Here is a 19804-nt window from a genome sequence, read left to right as displayed (position 1 = left end):
AATAATTTATCATTGTTTTCAGTTGATGGAGAAATATGACTTTGCTTTTGTTTGAATGTGGTAAGCTTGAAACCTGTGAATTTAGGCACTGGGTTATGGTACTTCTGGAACTCTGTTGAGAAGACGAGGGCTCTGCCTCCATGCCTTGGCTGTGCTCCTGGGTGTAGACGTCCCTGTGCCCTGAGGATCCGGCCTTCACCTCAGCGTAGACATCACCTTGGCATGAAACGGACCCAGGGAAGGGCCACCAGTGACCGTGGCACTGGGCTGGGTCCTGGCAGGCTCTGTTCTGGCCGCGTCCCCGAGCGCTATGCCAGGTTGCTCTCCAGCTTCACAATTAGAGGGGCCCAGTGAGCGGGCATGTTTATGAAACTGTTAAAGAAACCCGGAAGGCAGTTTCTAAAATACAGCGAGAAGGAAACGGAGCCAAAGTTGTGGAAAGGGAACGTGGCCGAGCTGTTGGTCTTGGTGTCACATTTAACTTTTCCCAAAACCCATTTTAGCACAGTCAGCCTTTCAGCTCCCCCCAAACCTCCTCCTTTTCCTCCTCTTTGTCCAGTCATCTCTTCTATATATGTTTTGTGTTTTTACTCACAAGTTGTTTTGAGAATGATTTTGATTCCACTATCCAGATTTGCAAGCCCAGAAGCATCTTTTTCTTGAAAATTTATATAGATGTTTAAATATGTATTTTCACAAACTTTACAGAAAGGAAAGTGTAATTTTCCTGTCTTCATGTTGGTGAAAGTAACATTTTTTAATCACTTGATTCATTAAGTTGAGACTGTTTGGCTCCCCGTCTTCTAATCTGAGCAAATAAGAACGTGCTCAGTGGCCTTCTCAGCAACGGGCCCCCGCGGCTGTGCCGGGGAGCTAGGGGTGGAATCCCAGGATGCACATGTGCTCCTTTCTCAGCAGACTTAAGTTTTGGCGAGAAGAGACGGACCGTGCGGGCTGGGTCAGGGGCATTTCTGTGTCCGAGTTGAGCGCGGCTCCGTGTTCCTCCCAGGGCCAAGGCAGCCTCTTGTCGCCTGGGAGCAGCTGGTGATTCCGGCATCAGTATTTCAGCAGCCGTGAGAAGGGATCAAAGACGTCTTCCAAGAGCAAACTAAAGTTTCCGCAAATCCTACTTAAGCCAAACAAGGGTCCTCATGGGGAGATATTTTAAGCTGAGGCCCTAGGCGAAGGCCTCCTTTGTCGTTAGCAGGGAGCCAGGTTCTCCGTAGAAGGTGCTTGCCCAGGTGTCTTGAGCCAAGTGTTGCACCTGGGGCTGTGAAGAGAACTCGATTCTCTTCTTTGAAATATGTTTGCTCCATGACAGGTAACTGAAAAGAGGAAATTGCTTGATAACATGAGGATAGCTCATTTATTCATGCTTAACTAAAGACAGCAGTGATTCAGGGACATCCTTACCTTTACTAAAATGTAAAAGTTTCCAGCCCTTTATCTAGTGAATTAAAAGCTTTGTAATATCTAATATCCTATTGTTTCAGGAGCAGAAGACATTGAGTATCATTTCCTGGCATGTCTGTTTTCCTTTTTCATTGTGTGTGTGTGGGGGGGTGGGGGGGGTACATGTTGGAAGTGCTCTGATTAAAACTTCCTGTTTACTTATAGAGAAATCTTTCAATGTTGAGGTCTCGTAATTTCCACAGGGAAACATTGCCACACCCCTGGCGAGATCTGAGAGGATGCGCCTTTGTAAAGGATGTGTAATTCTTCATTAGTTCCAGTATTTGGATATGCAGCAAGACAGCTTGGCAGCCAATAATCTTTTAAAAAATAAATTTAAAATCATGTCCTCAGAAACCAGTCAAAAAGAAACTGGGCTCTGGGAAAAGTAGGGATCTGAATAAAAACATCAGTCCGTGACTTCTCGTGGGAGTCTGGACGCAGTGCCTGACAGCCTGGGGGGTGGCCAGATGCCCAGGGCTTGGTGGACCCCAGGGGTCTAGGGGAGTGGGAGGGCCAAACTTCCTGTGATCCAGGGTGACTTTTTGTATAAACCTTTGCCAACAAGTCATGGAAGTTTAGGGCTGATTCAGAACTGCAGAGCCGGGGCATCGTCTAGCCCATGTTTCAGCTCCACACGTGACCACTCTCCCACTTCATGCTGAGCCCTGTGAAACACGTAAGACAGACATGTTAGGGGGACGTGATGGAAAGTAGATGGAAATAGACATTCTGCTCATTCCTGTGTCCCCCGTGCACAGGCCTCGCCAGCCTGTCTGTGCATCCCTGGCGCCGGCCCGCGCTGCGGCTGATGAGCCTGAGCCCAGGGCAGTTGAACAGTTTGGTGAATGGTCATTTTAGTGGCAGAGCTGAAGCATCAGTTTCTTGCCCTCCAGCAATCAGGAAGCATATTTCAACCCTAGAATTTTATTTATTTTTGTTAAAACTTAATATTATAGAACTACTCAAAAATACGCAAAAGAAGCAAGAATACTTGTCACCCGGCTTCAACAGTTACCAATCTCGCATTCTTATATTTTATGTAGCTTGTTTTACTTTGTGTGGGGGGGGGATGGGGAGCTGGGATGTGGTAAAGCAAAGCCAGGATATCCTGTCATTTAACTTGTATACACTACAGTGTGATTGCTAACATAACTGAAGTACCATAAAATATTTGACAAAATCAGGACTTATTCCTAAACATTCAGTCAGTGTTCCATTTTCTCCGGTTGTCTGAAAGAACGCCGTTTGTGCTCGCTGCATGCCAACTGCATCGCTGCATCTGGTCGCTGTTCTTGTCTCGTGTTGTTGGCAGGGCAAGCCCTGGAATTTTTGTGTCAGTTGGATCTTCGGTCCAGCCCTTGTGCTGCCAGTGAGGAAGAAGAGACCCAGGGAGGTTGCTAATTTTACTTCTTGCTCCCTTTATAGAAGCTTTACTTGGAGCGTTTGCTGTCTTGTGTACAAGCTTTAATCAAAGTGGGTCGGGAAGACTGTGGTGAGTCCGGCTTGCAGCTCCTGGAGGTGCTGGTGACTCTCCTGGCCATCTCAGGGGGCACGGACCTGGACGCGAAGGTGAGTGAGCGCAAACTGGGGAGGCGATCGTTTCTCTGAGTGAGACAGGCCTCTGTTCCGTAAATCCCTTCTGCTCTTGCATTCCAAGCCGCAGGCGTGCCTGACTCAAGCTGACTAGCAAAGGTGAAGGAATTTAGAGCATTTGGGGTGAGTCACTCATGACGTGACCTTAGGGGGTGTGCAGAATTGTACATCCCTCCAACTGCCAGTTAATGTTAGCATCTCAGGGTGAAGGCAGCTATTTAAGCTTGGCAACTGTTGCAAAAGGAGCAAACAAAAAATAAGCCCTCATAGCCTTCGAACTGTGCTCTCAGGTGTGCCCTAAAGAAAGCGCCCGCACCCGCGTCTGTGGGGAAAGGTTGCCCCGTACTTCTCTCTGAATCGCACCCAGGTTCACAAATGCTTTCCGTTCCATTGGCCTTACGGTCATGCGTAAGTGTCCCTGAACCCCAAACCCTGCTGGACTCGGACGGTCGCCCTGAGTGCTGCTCCCAGAGTGAGAGAGCACGACCTTTCTTCCCCTAGTTCTGGTTTCCCTGGCAGCCCTTGGGCAAAGTCTCTCTCTGGCCTGGCCCGTCAGGAGTGGCGGCAGAAGACGTCTGAGATGTCGTCCTCCGGGTGGAAGCGGGAAGGAATCTCACTTCCCTCCCTCTCCTTCCTCAAGGCTGTTGAAGCTCTGTTTTATTTCTTTCTTCAAGAATAGCCTTTCCAAAGGGCGTATGTCTCAGGAGTCGACTTGTCACCCTTAGAGCTACAAACTAGCAGAAGCCGAGCACTAGGAAGTCACGGTGCCCGCGAGGAGGGCTCGACCAGCCACTGGGAGGGGTCTCGAGGAGCAAGGCCCAGGGCCGCAGCGCACAGATGGCTGCTGTGTTGCGTTAGCATCTCCAGCTCTCTGCTCCCTGTCCAGAAACATCTGCCAAGTTGTTTTCACCTTCAGGTCTAGTGGGGGAGGGTGCTAAGTGTAGGGAGAGCAGACCCGAGCCGTCTCTGGCGCACGTGGTTTGGGTTTCTTTTGACTAAACCACTGCATCTCTCTCCTGCTGCCCCCACCAGCCCCTATCCATCCTTGGTTCTTCTGGGCGCATCTTCCCAAGAGCTCCTGCTTCCTCTCACACACAGCGTCCCCCTTTGGACTCAGGACTGTGTTTTAAGTAAATATGTTTCTGTCCTTCTGTTGTTTGCTGTGCTGCTTGGCATCCTAGCTCTCTGGGGACTCGGAGAGCTTCCTCTCTCCACACCCCTGTGGTGACGGTGCTGCCCCATGAGACTGTCTCCTGAGCCCAGGCGTTCCAGCCACCTGGGAAGTTGGGGCCCCAGGAGGGGGTAAGCCTTAAAAATTGGGATTATTCCAGACGTGGCTTTGGCTCACAGGTTGAGGAGACAGTGGATGCATTGGCCGCGGTGGAGAATGTCGCTGGCAGCCAGGGCCTCTTCCGGAAGCACCTGGGCCCACTGATGGAGCGGCTGACGCCCTCGCAGGGTGACTGGACCATATACTCGCCCGAGCTCGCACAGTTCAGCGTGGTGGTCACGCAGGCAGGTGAGTCCTCCTGTGGGGCACGTGGGGTGGGGACAGACTGACGTGGGCACCAGAGTGCTCACCAAGGCCTACCAGCAGTGGAGGAGAGGTAGCTTGTGGCCTCTTGCCTGGGGAGAGAATGTCTTAGGGAACAAAAGCCTTTAAAATTGCCCAGCATGTTACATAGAAGGCTGCATGTAACGTAGCTGTAATGTCTGCCCAAACACGTTTTTTAGGTTAAACCTTGGAAATGTGATTTTTCAGGGCCTGTTTAATAGCCTGAGTTCTTCAAATACATCTCAGGATTTTTGCAGAATTTAGCATATCCATCCAGGTTGATGTTTTAAGTGTGTGACTGTAGAAACTCTTCTATTCCCAGCTGTCTGATCCTTCAGCATTTTTATTAGTTTTCCATAAGCCTCTATGAGGGCAATTTCCTAATATGTAATGCACGTTTCAAAATTTTAATGAGCTGTTCATTAAGAAACTGCAGTGGTTTATGACAGATGCCCTGTGCTGCTCCAGGTGGCTGCAAACTTGCAAGGGAGTTAGAGTGGTTGTTTTTTCACTTAAACGAAATTTCTCTTTTCGAGCATCAGACTTCCATGGTACTTTCTCTTGCCCATGGCCTTGCCCACCTCTCCATGGCCTTGCTGCCACTTTTTGGCTGTTGAAGTCTCGTGATCACACACAGATCTGGACGGATCCTGGCTGTTGCACTGTCGTGATCACACGTGGATCTGGACGGATCCTGGCTGTTGAATTCTCGTGATCACACCCGGATCTGGGCTGATCCTGGTCGTTGGGAGGTCATCTCTGTGCGTCGTAGCCAGATGCTGAGGCCTGGACCCCAGGGCTCTGAGAACGAGACAGAAACCCATGTCAGTTTTATGTAGAACCATGTTTCAGATGAGAAAAGAAAAATAGTAATGGTTGCCAACATTTTTAAACATTTTGTGCAGACATGGTTCTTTCCATCTGCAGCCTTTAAAGGCATTCCTTATGAGAGCGCCATAACTGATGGGCAACTTTTAAACGAATGTATTTGGACCCAAATCTCATAGCATACACCAAAAAGCAAGAAAATGTTACAATGTACTGCTAGATGAAAGGAGCTGGCTATAAAATTGCGGTTCTGCAATCCCACCTGTATTTTCCCATGGTCCTGTCTGTGTGTATGTGTGTGTGCATGTGTTCACACACATGTGGTCTGCGTGTGCTTAAATCTCAGGGGAATACAGCATGTATTTCCAGTAGTGTTCTGGGAGCATGATGCTCTTTGCTTTCCTCTTAATTCTTTTTCTGTGTTTCCCAACTTTTCTGTAATGAGCATGTACTACTGTAATGAGCAGAGAAAACAAAAGGAATAAAATAAATTTTCAATTAGATAAAAATTTGAATTCCGTATTTCAAAGATTGATATATAAACTTTTAAAGTTTAATTATAAAATATTTCAAATATACAGAAAGGAGCAGCTTTCTCAACTTGGAAAAGTTAGGAAACTACAATAGAAAGAAATAAATCTGACTGTATATACATTAGAAGCCAAAATAAAAGGAAAAGAGACTTGGGAAAATATTTCCGGTAAATGTGCAGGGTTTAAGATCTCCAGTATACAAAGAGCCCCCCAAGAAATAGATACAACATCTGATTTTATAAAAAAGAGTAAATACAGCTAGTGAACAGATAGGTGGGGAAATATTCAAATATTCAAAGAGGAAAAAGTATTTCTTTTAATAAAAAAATGTGAATTTAAAAACTTGGGGGGTGCCATTTTTTTAATCTATCAAATTAGGCGAAAAATATAAAGCGTACTCCCCCCGTTGTTACCACGAGAAGCCTCGGCCGTGGCTGGTTTGACTTTACGTTTCTAGAGTCCTCTGTGCATTCGCACCCTTTGTGCAGCCGTGCGGCTGCTGAGCCTGCCCTAAGGGACAGTCCTAACTATGGAGGTGCAGCAGGGCTCACGCAGCAGCAGAAACTGAGGTGGCCCAGGCGCCTACTGGAAGCTGAATCTGCAGTGACGTTTCCTGGAAGTGCCCTGGGACACCGCATGGCTACATGCACGGTGCGACGCGGACGGGGGCTCCACACTCAAAGCTGGATGCACACTGGGGTGCGAGAGGCAGTCCCGGGGCGCACTCGGGGAGGCTCTGCGAGGAGGGTGAGGACGGGGCCTTGGTGGCCCCTGGGGGTGGAGAAGGGGGACAAGTCAAGTCCACGTGATGTGATCTGTGCGACCCCTTCCATCCTGCCCCACCCGGAGCCGTATCCAAATGGACCCTGCACGGAACTCGCTCTAGCCCCAGAGCTCCCCAGCCTCGCCCCAGAGTGCAGCCCGTGCCCCCCACCCTCGATGGTGGCTGGCATTGACCGTCGTTGGAGACGTTCTGGCGCTCACCTCGTTTGGGAGTGCAGCGGGATCTGCAGGAGGAGGCTCCGACGGACTCGCCCAGGCTATGGGCAGCGGGGGGCGGATCCGGGCCCCTTGGCCTCCCCTCCAGGTCGCCTGGTCAAAAGCAGGGACGGTCGCACCTGCGGCGGGGCCTGGGGGCCTAAACGGCGTCATTTAGCAGGGTGCTCCCACACAGCTTCCCCGTCAGTGGGGCGACGCGGAGACACGCTCAGTATGCAGGAATCTGGTATCTTGAGACATTGTATCTTTAAAGGGCAAAGGTTTTAGTTGTTTGCTTTCCAGCTTATTACAGAAGTGGCAAAATATGTCATGAAACTGAACCTGTTTGAGAGCAGCCCATATCAGTTCTAAAATGACACAGCAAGGAGGGCATTTTACAGCCTGGGTGCTTGTGAAGTGCAGTTATGTCTAGGCACCAGGAATTATTTTATCCTTTCCAGATACCAAGGACCATCTCCTCGTTTAACATCTCTCTGTACAGCTTGGGGGACGGTAGCCATTTCTTCATCTGGCAGTGCCTTTGGAAAGGGGTGGCAGCTTCAGAGTTTAGAGGCAAATAGTAAATAGTTTACATGTTCTGAATAATTGATTTTCACTGATCTTGAAAGTATTGTTTGACTTTCTTTTTTTTTTTTTTTTAACTTTGATTTTCCTAAGAATTTGGGAAAATAGAAAGCTGATATGGGGGGTTAAAGTTTTCTCAGTTACTTTTCTTTGCTACTCACCGACATGCCCAGGAGAAGGTTGTATGAAAGTTAACAATTGGTAACATACAAAGAGGCCTGGAACATCCTTTTCCAGAGCTGTCCTCGCACATCAGCTTAGCGTAGGGGGGCATAGCCTCCCTGTCAGTCTCCTAGGACGTCTGTACAGGAAGCTGGTGGTCACGTGGGCTCCCTCTGCCCTGGGGCCAGGCAGGGTTACCGTAGGGAAGTGCCCCCCCTCGGGTACACACACACCCCCCCTTGGGTACACGCACCCCCCCCCCTCGGGTACACGCACCCCCCCCCCTCGGGCACACACCCCCCCCCCCCCTCGGGCACACGTATACCACTCGGGCGCACACAACCCACTCAGGTGCATGCACTCGGGCTCACACCCCTCAGGCGCACACGCACCCCTCGGACACACAGCCTCCTCAGGCGCGTCCCCCCGGCACGCCCCCGCCCTCCGGCTTGCGCCCACCCTGTGCTCATTTTCCAGGCCCCGTCTTGGGCGAAGCTCTTCAGGACGTGGTCCCCACGCTCAGGACCTGTCTTCAGCCGACCAGAGACCCTCAGGTGCGCCTCAGGCTTCTCTCCCTCTTCTCCAAAGTGCTGCTGGGAGCCAAGGACACTGTGGACTCGCAGGGGTAGGTGGCGTTCTGCAGGGGGTCAGGCCAGTCTGTCCAGCATGCAGTCTGTCCTCGCTGGGTGCACAGTGGCAGTTGCTGATGAACCCGCAGCCCGGAGCCACACGGCATCAGAGCTGCTGCAGTGCGGTCACTACGGTGCCACTGGATGGGAGAGCTTTCAGGAGCATTAGCTGTTAATGGATATACATTAACTGTTCTGATTTCAAAACCTCTTGCTAACTGTCAGACCTAAAAAGAATCGATTGAATTACTCTTATGGCAAAGTGTTGGAAATACTCTTGTAGGTTAAGAGTAAAACTCCGCAGGCCTCCAGTCTTATGGCTTTGAAATCAAAGAAAAGGTGGACAAAAAAAAACACAGGGAGAAAGACAGGTCTGGTGTAAATACAAACATAAGGGGGCCGGGGGAGCCCCAGTCCCAGCCAGCCCGAGATGCTCCCAGGAAGGAGCTTCAGGACGCGGCCCGAGGCTGCGGGGTGGAGCATCTGGAAGCAGCGGTCGGAAGACATGGCGCCCCTGCGGGGTTCTGGGCCAGGCAGTCCCCCCAAAGCTACCCGGATCCCAGGTCCTGAGCGGGCGGCTGGCAGAGCCTGCAGGGGCGGGACACCCTGAGAGCTCTGGGCGCCCCTCGGCCCCTGGTCAGGAGTCCGTTATGGCTTGTTCGCCGGCGGATCGCAAGGGTTTCTGTGGAAACAATTGACCACTCCCCCTTTTTTTCTTTGATTATAACGCTGATCTCCTCTCACTGCCTGGCCTCTGCCAGCCCATCATGTTGTAGGAAATTTTGTTTCCTGCTTATCTGCAAGGACATCAGGGCCTAGGAGCAGCCATGGAGAGCCCAGAGCCCGGCAGCAGGTGGAGGTCCCTGGGGACCAGGGCCGGGCAGGCTCCAGGGCCCTGTCGGGGTCGCAGCGTCTCACGACTAGTATGATGCTAAGAAATTCTAGCTGAGGGCAGCATTGACCCTACTAAATACAGGTTGTGAGTTTGGGGTAAGTTCCCAAAATAAACCGACTTACAGAGACTTCTTATGGAAAGGAACAGGCCAGGAGGAGAACTTTGTTCATTTGACAGTTATTTAAGTGGAACTATTAGCTGTTTTTCTCAGGCAGGAGAAATGCAAAACAGCATACGTTTGGTTTGGGTTTTTAGGGTTGTAAAAGGATAGAATTATAAAGTAAGTGGCTCTGCTGAAGAGAAATGGGTAGAGGGTCTGCTCCCGACCCTCGTCCGTCCACACATTCTCTTTCTTCCTGCTCATGGGCCCTTGCAGAGCACCTCCAGGTGAGGGCTGGGAAGATCCCAAAATGCGAGGAGGAAGGGCTCAGCCACCAGAATTGGGTGTTTCTGGTTTGGGTGCACAGACCATCCTAAAGGCTTCCAAGGGCCCTGGTTACTAGCTGATGAGAATCCCAAGGTGGCCCTGGTGAGAGGGGGGGCTCCTTCATTGTGGGGTGTGCAGCAGAAGGGGAGGCCCTTTTGAACACCCTGGGGTGGGTCACGGCCCCTTTGTAAACCCCCTCCCCCCCAAGCTTGCACCGGCCTGCGTGAGGCTCCGCTTCCCTCCGAGGCCGCCCTCCTGGCGACCCGTCTGCTGCTCTGCTGAGGGCTCTGTCTTTTCCCTGCTTTCATTGTCTCCTTCCTTGCCAACCTCTGCTGTCCTGGGAAGCTGCCCGAGGATGCCGGCGGGGTCCATGGGGAGGACTGGCCTCCGGACTCCGCCACCAGCTGGCTTCGCACACTGGGGAAGTTTGGCAACTTCAAAGTGAAACTGTATTTAAAAATGGTTTGACAGTGAAGGTGATATGGGTGATTTTAACAGACATTTCACCAATTCAGTTTGATGTGCCCTTCTCAAGAGAGCACAGACTCACCCTCATGAAGTATGAGGATTTTAAAGGCCCTTTGGGCAAGTCCTCTTGACGTGTCCTCATGGAAGAGGCACCTGGCACCGCTGTGAACAGGTGTGCCTTTTCCTGGACGTGATGGGATTCACTTTTTGAAAGCAATAAGCTACCTTTCAAACTTCGTAACATGATGGCTCAGAACGGCGGATTCTGATTTACCTTGATAGTGACCCCAAACTCCTCACTAACTCCCTGTATGGAGATGATCATTCTTTGCTTAGAAATAAAACAAATTGGAAAACCTAATTGAATACATGTAAACCATCCTGAACCAAATCAGCATCCCAGGCGTGGCCTTCTGCCTTCTTCATTGCCTCTGAAATGCTCCCTCTGCCAGCAGAGGTGACGTTTCAGAAGCAGCAGCTGGCTGCGAGCGAGCGGGGGCAGGGCCAACAGTGGGAGACACTCAGCCTGGAGACGGTCACGTCAGACGGCGAGCCCCATGCCCCCCACCCCGGGTAGGCTGCCCTCAGGCTCCCTCCCCACTGGGCCTCCTGGTGGGAAGCAGGCCCTGCCCATGGGATCCTTGCTGACGCCGGTGGCCCCACAGCCAGAGGGTTGTAAGGTCTGTTTCTTAAAATTGCCACAGGTGCCTGCACCCACGGTGGGCCCAGGCTGTTGCTCATGCCAACCCTGGTGTGTGGCTCAGCTCCCCTTTCTCCCGGAGCCAGGAGGAATGTGACATGGGGACAGGGGTCCTATGGCAGTAAGGGAGGAGTTGCAAGTGTGTTCTCAGGCCCTCCCGGGTCCTCTGGAGCCCCGGCCTGGCTGCCGGCACTGGTCCTGCAAGACGCCTGCAGAGGCCCAGGGTGGAGCACGGCCAGGCTCCAGGGGCTGCTCCTGCACACTGAGCTGTGGGTGGGCCCCTCTGCTCCGCTCCAGTGCAGTGCCTGGCCACTGGCTCCCCTCCTGTTTTTCCTACTCAGCTTCTTCCCTCCAGCACAGCTCGTTTCCCAGTCTACAGTTTTCCCTGCACAGAAGCCTGCTGGCCCTCATTTGCTCTCTGGGCTTTGACTCCAGGCAGTTTCACAGCTACCTCGAGACAGTGGTAAAAGACATGCTGGCTCCGAACCTGCAGTGGCATGCGGGGAGGACCGCCGCCGCCATCCGCACGGCCGCCGTGTCCTGCCTCTGGGCTCTCATCAGCAGCGAGACCCTGTCGGCCAAGCAGGTACCCCTCCCGACGCATTGTGGCTGCGGGGGGCTGGGGCCACCCCGTGTGTGCAGAGGGACGGAGTGTCGGGGACCCCTCTGCGGCCTGCTGCAGCCTGGACAAGGCCTGCACCGGGGACCTCCCCTTAGGGCGCCTGGCCAGGGGCATTGCCTTCTCCACAGGAACGCTGTCCGGAAGGGCCGGCAGCAAATGTGGCGAGGCCCAGGCAGGGCTTCGCAGCCGGGTTTGGTCCCAAGAGCGTTTTGCTGCCCTTGGTTCTGGTCTTTCTGAAGTTTGCATGTTGAGTGACGCGCATCTCTAGACCGCATGTGGCCACAGTGGTCATGTAGAGAGAGGGCCATGGACATCCAGCCCTGTTCTCTGAGAACCTTCCAGGTATGCAGGGGCAGGGTTGGCATGTGGGGTTCTGGTTTTCTCTGTGCGTCCCCCAGGTGGAGAGCTGGGAGGGAAGCCCGAGAAGGTTTCCGAGGTGCTCGCGTGGTGTTTGAGCGCCACCTCCCGGCGTGCAGAGGCTTTGGCGCCTGTTTCCAAGAGCGTCACTGGACGCAGCGTGCAGCGGCCCCGGGAGCCTCGTGAGGGGTGTAGGGTGGCGGGCGTCCTAGAGGCCAGCTGACCAGTCGCTGGGGAGAGGGCGGTGTTCTCACGGCCGGCGAGCACGTGCAGGGGCAGGAACGCGTGCACTGCTGGTGGGAGTGTGAGAGGCGCCTCCGCTGGAGGTTCCTTGGAAATGCAAACACAGAATTACCACCCGGCCCTGCAGTCTCGCTCCTGGGTATAGACTCAGGAGAACTGAAAACAAGTCCACACAAAGTCTGTATGTGAGTGTTTATAGCAGCGCTTTCCACAACAGCTAAAGGTGGAAATAACACGTGTCCATCTCCCGGTGATGGATGGAAAAAACGCGCTGTACCCGAACAACACAACATCATTTGGCTGTAAAAAGGAATGAAGTTCCGGTGCACATGACAACATAGATGCACCTCAGAAACATTATGCTAAGTGAAAGAAGGCAGACACGTCAGGACAAGTCGTGTCTGCTTCCACCCAGCTGAAGTACCTAGAATAAGCAAACTTCTAAAGACAGAGGCAGATGGCAGGGGCCCGGGGAGGGAGTGGGGAGTTAATCAGCTGGCCATGTGAAGCAAAAGTTGTTCAAATTATCTAAAATTTAAAGTCTAGCTTCAAGACAGCATTCCACATTCCATCACCTCTGATTCAAAGCCAAGCCTTCTCTTGGCAGGTGCGCGTGCGGGCATGAACGTGTCTCTGCTTTTGCCCATTGCAGGCCCTGGAAGTGCAGGAAATGCTGATGCCTCAGGTCCTCAGCACCCTGCAGGAAGATTCTCAGGCCACGCGGCTGATGTCATGCTGCATTGTGAACGCCTTCCTGAAGAGCTCAGGCGGCGTGACCCACCCAGAAAAATTCATCAAGATTTACCCCGGTAGGACTTTGTTCTTTTTCGAAACATCTGTGGCTATTTAAATCTGACCGCCATTTCTTTCCTGGGAGAAGACAGGAAGTGCTATATGTTGACTCCTGACCAGGGCTTGGAGAACCCTAAATAAGCCACGCGCCACACGAGGAAATGAGAAGCATCCCGTGGGCCAGAAGTGGGAGGGAGCCCCAGGGGCGGCTGGCGCAGGGCTGCCGGGGAGCAGGAACAGGGCCCCCTCATGGCATGGGTGTGGCTGGGGCTGGGTCGGGGGGCCCGGGGGACAAGGCCCTGCCACAGGGGCAGCTGGGGGGAGCACCTAGCGAGGCCCGGGCACCAGGCACGTACTGCTCCAGAGCCATTGCTGTGGGGTCCAAGCCGCAAAGCAAGGCCCAGACATGGGGGTCAGGGCCCCCAAAAAAACAAAGAGCAATGCAGAGAAGGGCAGCCTGCATGGAAGTTCCTCGGAGCGTGCAGAAAGGCTTGCCTGGAGGAGGAACATCACCGAAGCGGGGCTGCAGCGCGCCTCAGAGCTCTGCTGCTTGAACTTCAAGGCGCTCAGGAAGCTGCGAGAAGGACGTCCATCAGAAACACAGGAAGAAGCAAACAGGTAGACGGGAGTAACAGACAGGTGGGAATGAAACAGAATTAAGAACTAGAAATTCCAGGAAGGTCCCTGAGAACAGACACCAGTCCCAGAGCAGCCGGGACGCTGGGCAAGGCCTGGGCTGCAGAGACGTGGGGCCTCCGGACGGGCCTGAGGAGGTGCGTCTCCTACTCCAGCTGCAGCCACACAAGCTTTGTGTATTACCTGGACATCTGCGTGCCAGAAACATTTAGCAATTTTTAAAGAATCCCTGGAAATGAAAAATACAGTCATTGAAATTTAAAACAGTACATTGGATAACCCTCAACCAGATGTGGCCAAAGACAATTATTTTATTGGAAGATAGTAATTTGGAATTCACTCAGAACATAGTGTAGAAAAAGATGAGAGGGGTGGGATGTAAACCGAGGCTTCATAAGGGAAAATGGAGGCACACAGTGGAAGAGACGGTGACTCAGAAGTTTCCAAATCGAAAACGGGCATGAATTTTAAGATTGAAAGTACATAGTAAGGGCTGAGCAAGAAAACAACCTCTCCATGAAATCCAAAGTTTGAGTGACCTTTCCCATATACTCTTGAGGTTTGTTTTTTTGTTTGCTTTTTATTTTTGTAGCAGCAAGCATTTTATTCCTACTGACAGTCTATGTCATTATATTCGTGAACGAGTTCAGTCAAGTTCAAATGTCATTTGTTGGGATTTTGCTCACTTTCTAAAACGAGAAGATGTAGACTTTGAACGAGCTGGAAGGATTGTACGTGTTTGGCAGTTGTTCCGCAGTTTGCGGTAAATCATGGTGTGGCTGTTTTCATCACAGAAGGTTCCTCCACCTGGGAGGGCAGGGTGGGACGCCTGAGACACGTCAGCCGTCCCATGCCAGACTGCAGGACGCACGGACGCACTCCCAGGGCCACCCCACAAGCACAGCAGATGCTCGGGCTCCTTCCCCACTTCAGGCTGACGAGCCAGGGGTCCCTCGCGTGGAGGCGCAGGAACAAGTTGGAGAGCCACCCTGGTGCAGCGGCCGCCTCACCTGGCAGACCCTGGCCCCGACAGCACCTCCCGCCCGGCTCCTTGGTCCTGGAGACGCAGACAAGGCCCTTCCCTCGGCCGGGACATCCTGGCTTGGACGCCGCCTCCCCCCAGGTGAACGGCAAGCACCTGCGTGCTGGGTGAGCCTGCGCCCCACGGGACCCGCCTGGCCAACAGTTGCCTCTGCTCCTGGGCCAGGACTCGCCGCCCACGTCCTTCCTTGCTTATTTGATAGCCTGCCGATGTCTCCAGAAGGTGCCCAGGAGCACGTGCCCAAGGATTTTCAGACCCTGTGTGAGAAAAGCCTAAATCTGATAAAACTGTGTAATTTTTGCCTGCTGGGAAGGATCCTCATCACTCCGTTTTCCGCTGCAGAACACTCGGGTCACGGAGGTTCAGCAGCAACAAACTAGCCGGGGCGAGTGGGCTTTGTTCTGGACCCCCGTCCTTACCCATGCCGGGAGCCCAAGAGGCCCCAATATCCTCTCGCTGGGGAGGGCAGCCCAGAGAGGCTGAGAACTGCCCAAGCCTGCACGGCTGGTGTTGGAGAACCATGGCCAGCGTGAGCACAGGTCCCTCCTCAACTCTCTCCGCCAGCCTGCACACCTGCCCCCAGCCCACACACCTGCCCCCGGCTCGCACACCTGTCCCCAGCCCGCACACCTGCCTCTGGCTCACACACCTGCCTCTGGCTCGCACACCTGCCTCTGGCTCGCACACCTGCCCTGGCCCGCATGCACCTGCCCCGGGCCTGCACACCTGTCCCCAGCTCACATACCTGTCCCAGCCCACACGCACCTGTTTCCAGTCTGTATACCAGAACACCTGCCTCCAGCTTGCACATCTGCCCCCAGTCCACACATCTGCCCCCGGCCAGCTGGTCTGGGTCTCAGGCAGCTGCACCCTCAGTGGCTTGCTGGTGAGCTTGAGGCGTGTGAACTCCCCACGGTCAGGGCTCCACAGGCGCTCGGCCTGCCTGCAGCGGGACTTTGCACGTGGAGTGTCTGCTCTGGACTGCTTCTCGCACAGTCTTCACGCCGACCCTCTTCTTTCAGAGCTCCTGAAACGCCTGGATGACGTGTCCAGCGAAGTGAGGGTGGCAGCTGCCGCCGCCTTGGTCACGTGGCTGAGGTGTGTCAGAGATGGCGGTGGAAAGTCGACCTACCAGGGAGACATCGAGTACCTGTACCGAGAGCTCCTGGTCTACCTGGACGACCCCGACTGCGCCGTCCAGGACGCCGTGTTGGGTAAAGTTGTGAGCGGCTCCCGAGTGGTCCTGACGCAGGTTCTTGTTGCTGTCGAATTCCTGAGGCTCCCAGATGACACAGCAGCAAACAGACGGGACTGAAGGGCCCGTTCCTGTGCTCCCAGGGAAGGGGTTTCTGCAGCTCCCTGGGACACTGACGCAGGCCCTGCTCTAGTGGAGGTTGTAGGTGCAGCTGGGCCGGCTCAGGGCCCAGAGCTCTGGGCATCCCTTCCCCAGGGCCGCGAGGACAGCACCCTCCTCCCCTGAGGTCCCTGCTCTTTGAAAGGTCTGGGTCTTGGATTCCAATCCAAGAATTCTGCTGCCCGCCAGGGATGTGGTCGACTGGCCCTTGGAGCCGTGTCCTGGGCGATGTGGATGCACCAGCTCTCTCCAGGTGGGGCCCCCGTGTGGCAGTGCCAGCCCCTAAGGGGAGGCCCCAGTGCAGACGTGTCGGGAGCCACCCAGACCTTAAAGCTGGGGCTGCCCCCAAACCATCGTGTGGGTGATGTCCATCAGTGTTTACCATAGTAGAAACTAAAATTGAGAAAGCTTTCAAATATTTATTAATATTAACAAAGCTGTTGCACAGTGACATAAATGACAAGTTTTTGAAAAGCGTATTTTCCAAAACAAAACATTAGCAAGAGCAGTGGCCTTGTTTCACACTTTTTCGAGGCTCCTTAATGTCTGGCTTAATAGAAGACAACTGGATTCTCTTACCTACTTCTGCATTCAGTCGGTTGATGAAAATCCAGCCTCCCACGGATATGTAGTTGGAAGAGAGGAGCCTTTAATAGGCTTTTCAGGCTGTCATGGGCATTTTTTGTTGATCCCGCACCACAGCTGGGCAGCAGCGGCCTCCTCGGTTAGCTGGTGCGGCTCAGGGTCCCTGCCCAGGACTGCGGCCCCCACCCAGCAGGACCCCAAGCGGCCCTCCTGTGGCGATGTGCTCTGGCCATCCAGGAAACGTCCGCTCACGGAATTACACAGCTCTTCCCTCTGCTGACGCGCTTCCTTAGCATCGTTAGCATCCGTCTCGTTGTTAGCATCCATGTCAGAAAAGTTTTGAGGAGGAAAGTATTGGGGAACTGTGAAGCTTGTGGTGGCAGACACAAGTTTTCTGTAATTCTAATTTTGAAATTTTGAATTTTATCATTGGCAACAAATACCGTCAGTTTTCCTGAAGCAACAGACTGTCTCCATTTGTTTTCAAGAAAGTGTTCTGCCAAATACCAGGCCTGACTGTGTCAGCTGTCAGTCATTTGTCCTTTCCAGTAAAAGCCATGCTCCTCGGAAAGGTTCCTGGAAGGCAAGAGCTGGAGGACGGAGGTGTAACATTAATTCTTCTCTCCACTTTTGGAGGACATTCTCAAGTAAAACTTGGTTTGTTTCGTTTTTTAAACCGTTGAGTCTGTGGCAGGAAGGGTCGAAGATGCTGGTGAAGTTTGGCTCTAGTGCTTTGAGTTAAGCCAAGACTCACCATTGCCTTTTTTTTTTAATAATTTATTTATTTTCAGGTATGGTAAAGTCTACGTAACGTAGAAATCATTTTGACCATCTTAGGCAGGCAGTTCTTGGGTGTTAAGTACATGAACGGTGCTGCCTGACTTCCACCACTGCCCATGTCCAGACTCTCATTGTCCCGAACGGCACCGCAGACCCACGTGGCCGCGGCCCCCTGCGCAGTGGTGGACACTGGTGTGCCAGGACCTGCGTTCTGTTCCTGGGGCCGATACCCAGGAGCAGGACTGCTGGGCCACGTGGCAGTTCTCTCTGGAACCTTGCGAGGAACTATTCACCGTTGCTTTTGCAGCGTCAGTGCAACCGTTAGTGCAGTAAAAAGGCAAAGAGCCCAGCCTGTTACCATGAAAACAGCCGTGACTCCCAAACGCCCAGGGTCTCAGGGCCCCGGGCCTGGGAGCCGCACTGAGCCTCACTCTCTAGGGTCCAGCACTGGGCTGTTGGCAGGTTTGGGTGTGGCTGTGCTTCGCCATGTGGCACCCACGGCCGGGACTGCTGGGAAGCTGGCTGGATGCACTCTGGTCCCCGAAACAAGTTGGAAACACATCAGAAATCACTTGAAGCGACAGCAGCTGAGTTACAGGCCTGGTGGTGTGGGCGTCACCAAGCAGCTATGTCGTCCTGTGGGCCTGGAGCCTCATCCCTGGGCCCCATGTTCATCTCACCATCCGTACAGGCCCCGCGTCTTCTGTCCCTCCCCTGCAGTGGGAAGAGTGAGCAATTGTGTCACTCCATTGCTGGGCGCGGTGCCATCTCCTGCGCTCCCAGCTCGCCATGTGCAGAAGAAACCCACGTGGCCTCAGTGCCTGCGTCCCCACACACCGACTGCAGGGGACCTCGGGCCCCTCGCTCCTCTTGGCCCCCATGGCCTTGCTCTGTCAGGTGGAGACGGTGGAGACGGGGAAGCCGGGTTGCTCCACACGCTGCCACCCCACCCCGCTCCCTCCAGGGCTCTCGCAGCTGTAGGTGTGCTGACGTCTGTCCCGTCTTCCAGAAACATCAGCCTTGAGCTCACCCCCCACCCCCCGTTACCGTCCTCTTGGACCCCGCCTCGCCTCCAATGACCCTCACCCTTGTCAGGGACACTGGGAGCTGCTCTGCCGGACCCCGTGCTTGACCTCCCAGCAGCGCCGGGCAGAGCCGGTGGCACCTCCTGCCTGTCGGGTTCCAGACGCCCCTGCCCCTGGGTTTCCTTGGTCCCTGGGCCTCCAAGCCTTCTCTCCCCTGACCGTCTTCCACCCACACTCGCCCCTGATCCTGTCTCATCCGCATCACCATCTGCACCCAAGGCCTGCCCGCCCCTAAGCCGGGCACGTGCCACCGCCCAGGGCCCCCAGTCCTCTCTCAGGCCAGCGGCCCCCTCAGGTTTGGTTGATTTTCAGTTATTCTTGTCCCCGTCGTGACTGTTTTTGCGTATTAACCCAGCAACGTCTGGTGTTTGAAATGCTTCTGCAGAGGCTGTAATTGAACGTGATGCTTGTTAGCGCGTGGGGACGGGGGCTGCAGTCAGGGAGGGGTGGCTGCGGGCTCGCTGGCCGCGCACTTACAGCCTTGTGCTTCTTGCAGAGGTCCTTGAGGAGGGCAGCACCCTGTTCCCCGGCCTCCTCGCGCGGGAGGCGGAGGCCGTGCTCCACAAGCACCGCTGCCCCGACCGCTGCCAGCAGCTCCTGCGTCACCTGCAGGCGCTGGCGGCTGCCCGCTGAGGGCCCCGGGCACCCGGCGTCCGGCACCCGAGGCCACAAGCAAGACCGTGAGGCAGGAGGCGTCCGAGCCAGAACCAACGGTGGCAGCTTCCACTGGGCCCGGGCTGCCTCGACCCTGAGGAAGCCAAAGCAGAGGAGAAAGTGTTTCACCCTTAAGGCCTCAGCAAAGCGACGAAAGGGAGCCCGGAGCCCCAGGAGCTGGCGTTAGGGGAGTTTTCCCATTTTAAAATTTCTGGCATCTAAAGTGTTATGATAAGGTCACTGTTTTTCTTAAGTCAGTAAGGCTAACTGTGGAAAGTAGCGTGTTTGATCATATGATTTTGGTTGCTCTCCTGTAACCAGCAGTGAAGCTGTATTTTAGTCTCTAACCGTTTCAGCACCCAAGTGCCTAAATGACCCAGTCTCAGGGGCATTGGTTCCACAGGCCAGCACTTGAGGCAACACAAGGAAAAAGATGCTGTGTGTACTTTCCAACAATCAAATATTAACATTTATGCTTTGGTGTTTGAAAATTTAATTAAAATATTTATAATTTTTTTGTGTGGCTGCCTTTGTGGGTTTTAGTAATAATTGGCATTTCTAGAAACTGCTCATTTTTTTCCTTGGGTTTAACCTCAAAATGATCCAACCTCAAGAATGCGGGGCCGAGGGGCTGTGGCCCACCCTGCCGTATGGCCCCTCTGGGCTCCAGGTGGGGGTCCCCAAGCCAGCCAGGCCCTGGAGCAGTGTCCCCGCCTGTGTGCTGCCTCATCTCCATGCCCTGACCGTCCCCGAGAGTGACGGCTGTGGGGGTCTCCCATGCGCCCTCTGCTGCCCTCTGCGTCTCCCAGGCACAAGTTAGATGCTGCCCGCAGGCTCGCCTGAGCA

At 53.9% G+C, this 19804-nt stretch overlaps 1 protein-coding gene across 2 annotated transcripts in view; it reads left to right on the top strand.

Annotated features, from left to right (window-relative positions):
• DNAAF5 (dynein axonemal assembly factor 5) overlaps positions 1 to 19473 on the top strand; it is a 39749-nt gene extending 20276 nt beyond the window's left edge. The window contains exons 7-13 of one of the 2 annotated variants that reach the window (XR_005213522.1): positions 2881 to 3024; positions 4399 to 4567; positions 8167 to 8314; positions 11244 to 11394; positions 12683 to 12839; positions 14843 to 15029; positions 15523 to 15647. Coding sequence is in view for 1 of the 2 variants with exons in the window: in XM_037814049.1 (XP_037669977.1) it covers positions 2881 to 3024; positions 4399 to 4567; positions 8167 to 8314; positions 11244 to 11394; positions 12683 to 12839; positions 15523 to 15714; positions 18801 to 18937 (1098 nt within the window). In the remaining variant the exon portion in view is untranslated. Of the gene's footprint in view, positions 1 to 2880; positions 3025 to 4398; positions 4568 to 8166; positions 8315 to 11243; positions 11395 to 12682; positions 12840 to 14842; positions 15030 to 15522; positions 15715 to 18800 lie in introns of those variants that run through there. The other variant, XM_037814049.1, reaches the window with a different exon arrangement.
• The last annotated feature ends 331 nt before the right edge of the window (positions 19474 to 19804 follow it).

Source organism: Choloepus didactylus, chromosome 21, assembly GCF_015220235.1.
Source record: "Choloepus didactylus isolate mChoDid1 chromosome 21, mChoDid1.pri, whole genome shotgun sequence".
NCBI classification, from domain to species: Eukaryota; Metazoa; Chordata; class Mammalia; order Pilosa; family Megalonychidae; genus Choloepus; species Choloepus didactylus.
Note: the sequence above shows the minus strand (reverse complement) of the source record. Positions and strands in the feature narration are given on the sequence as shown.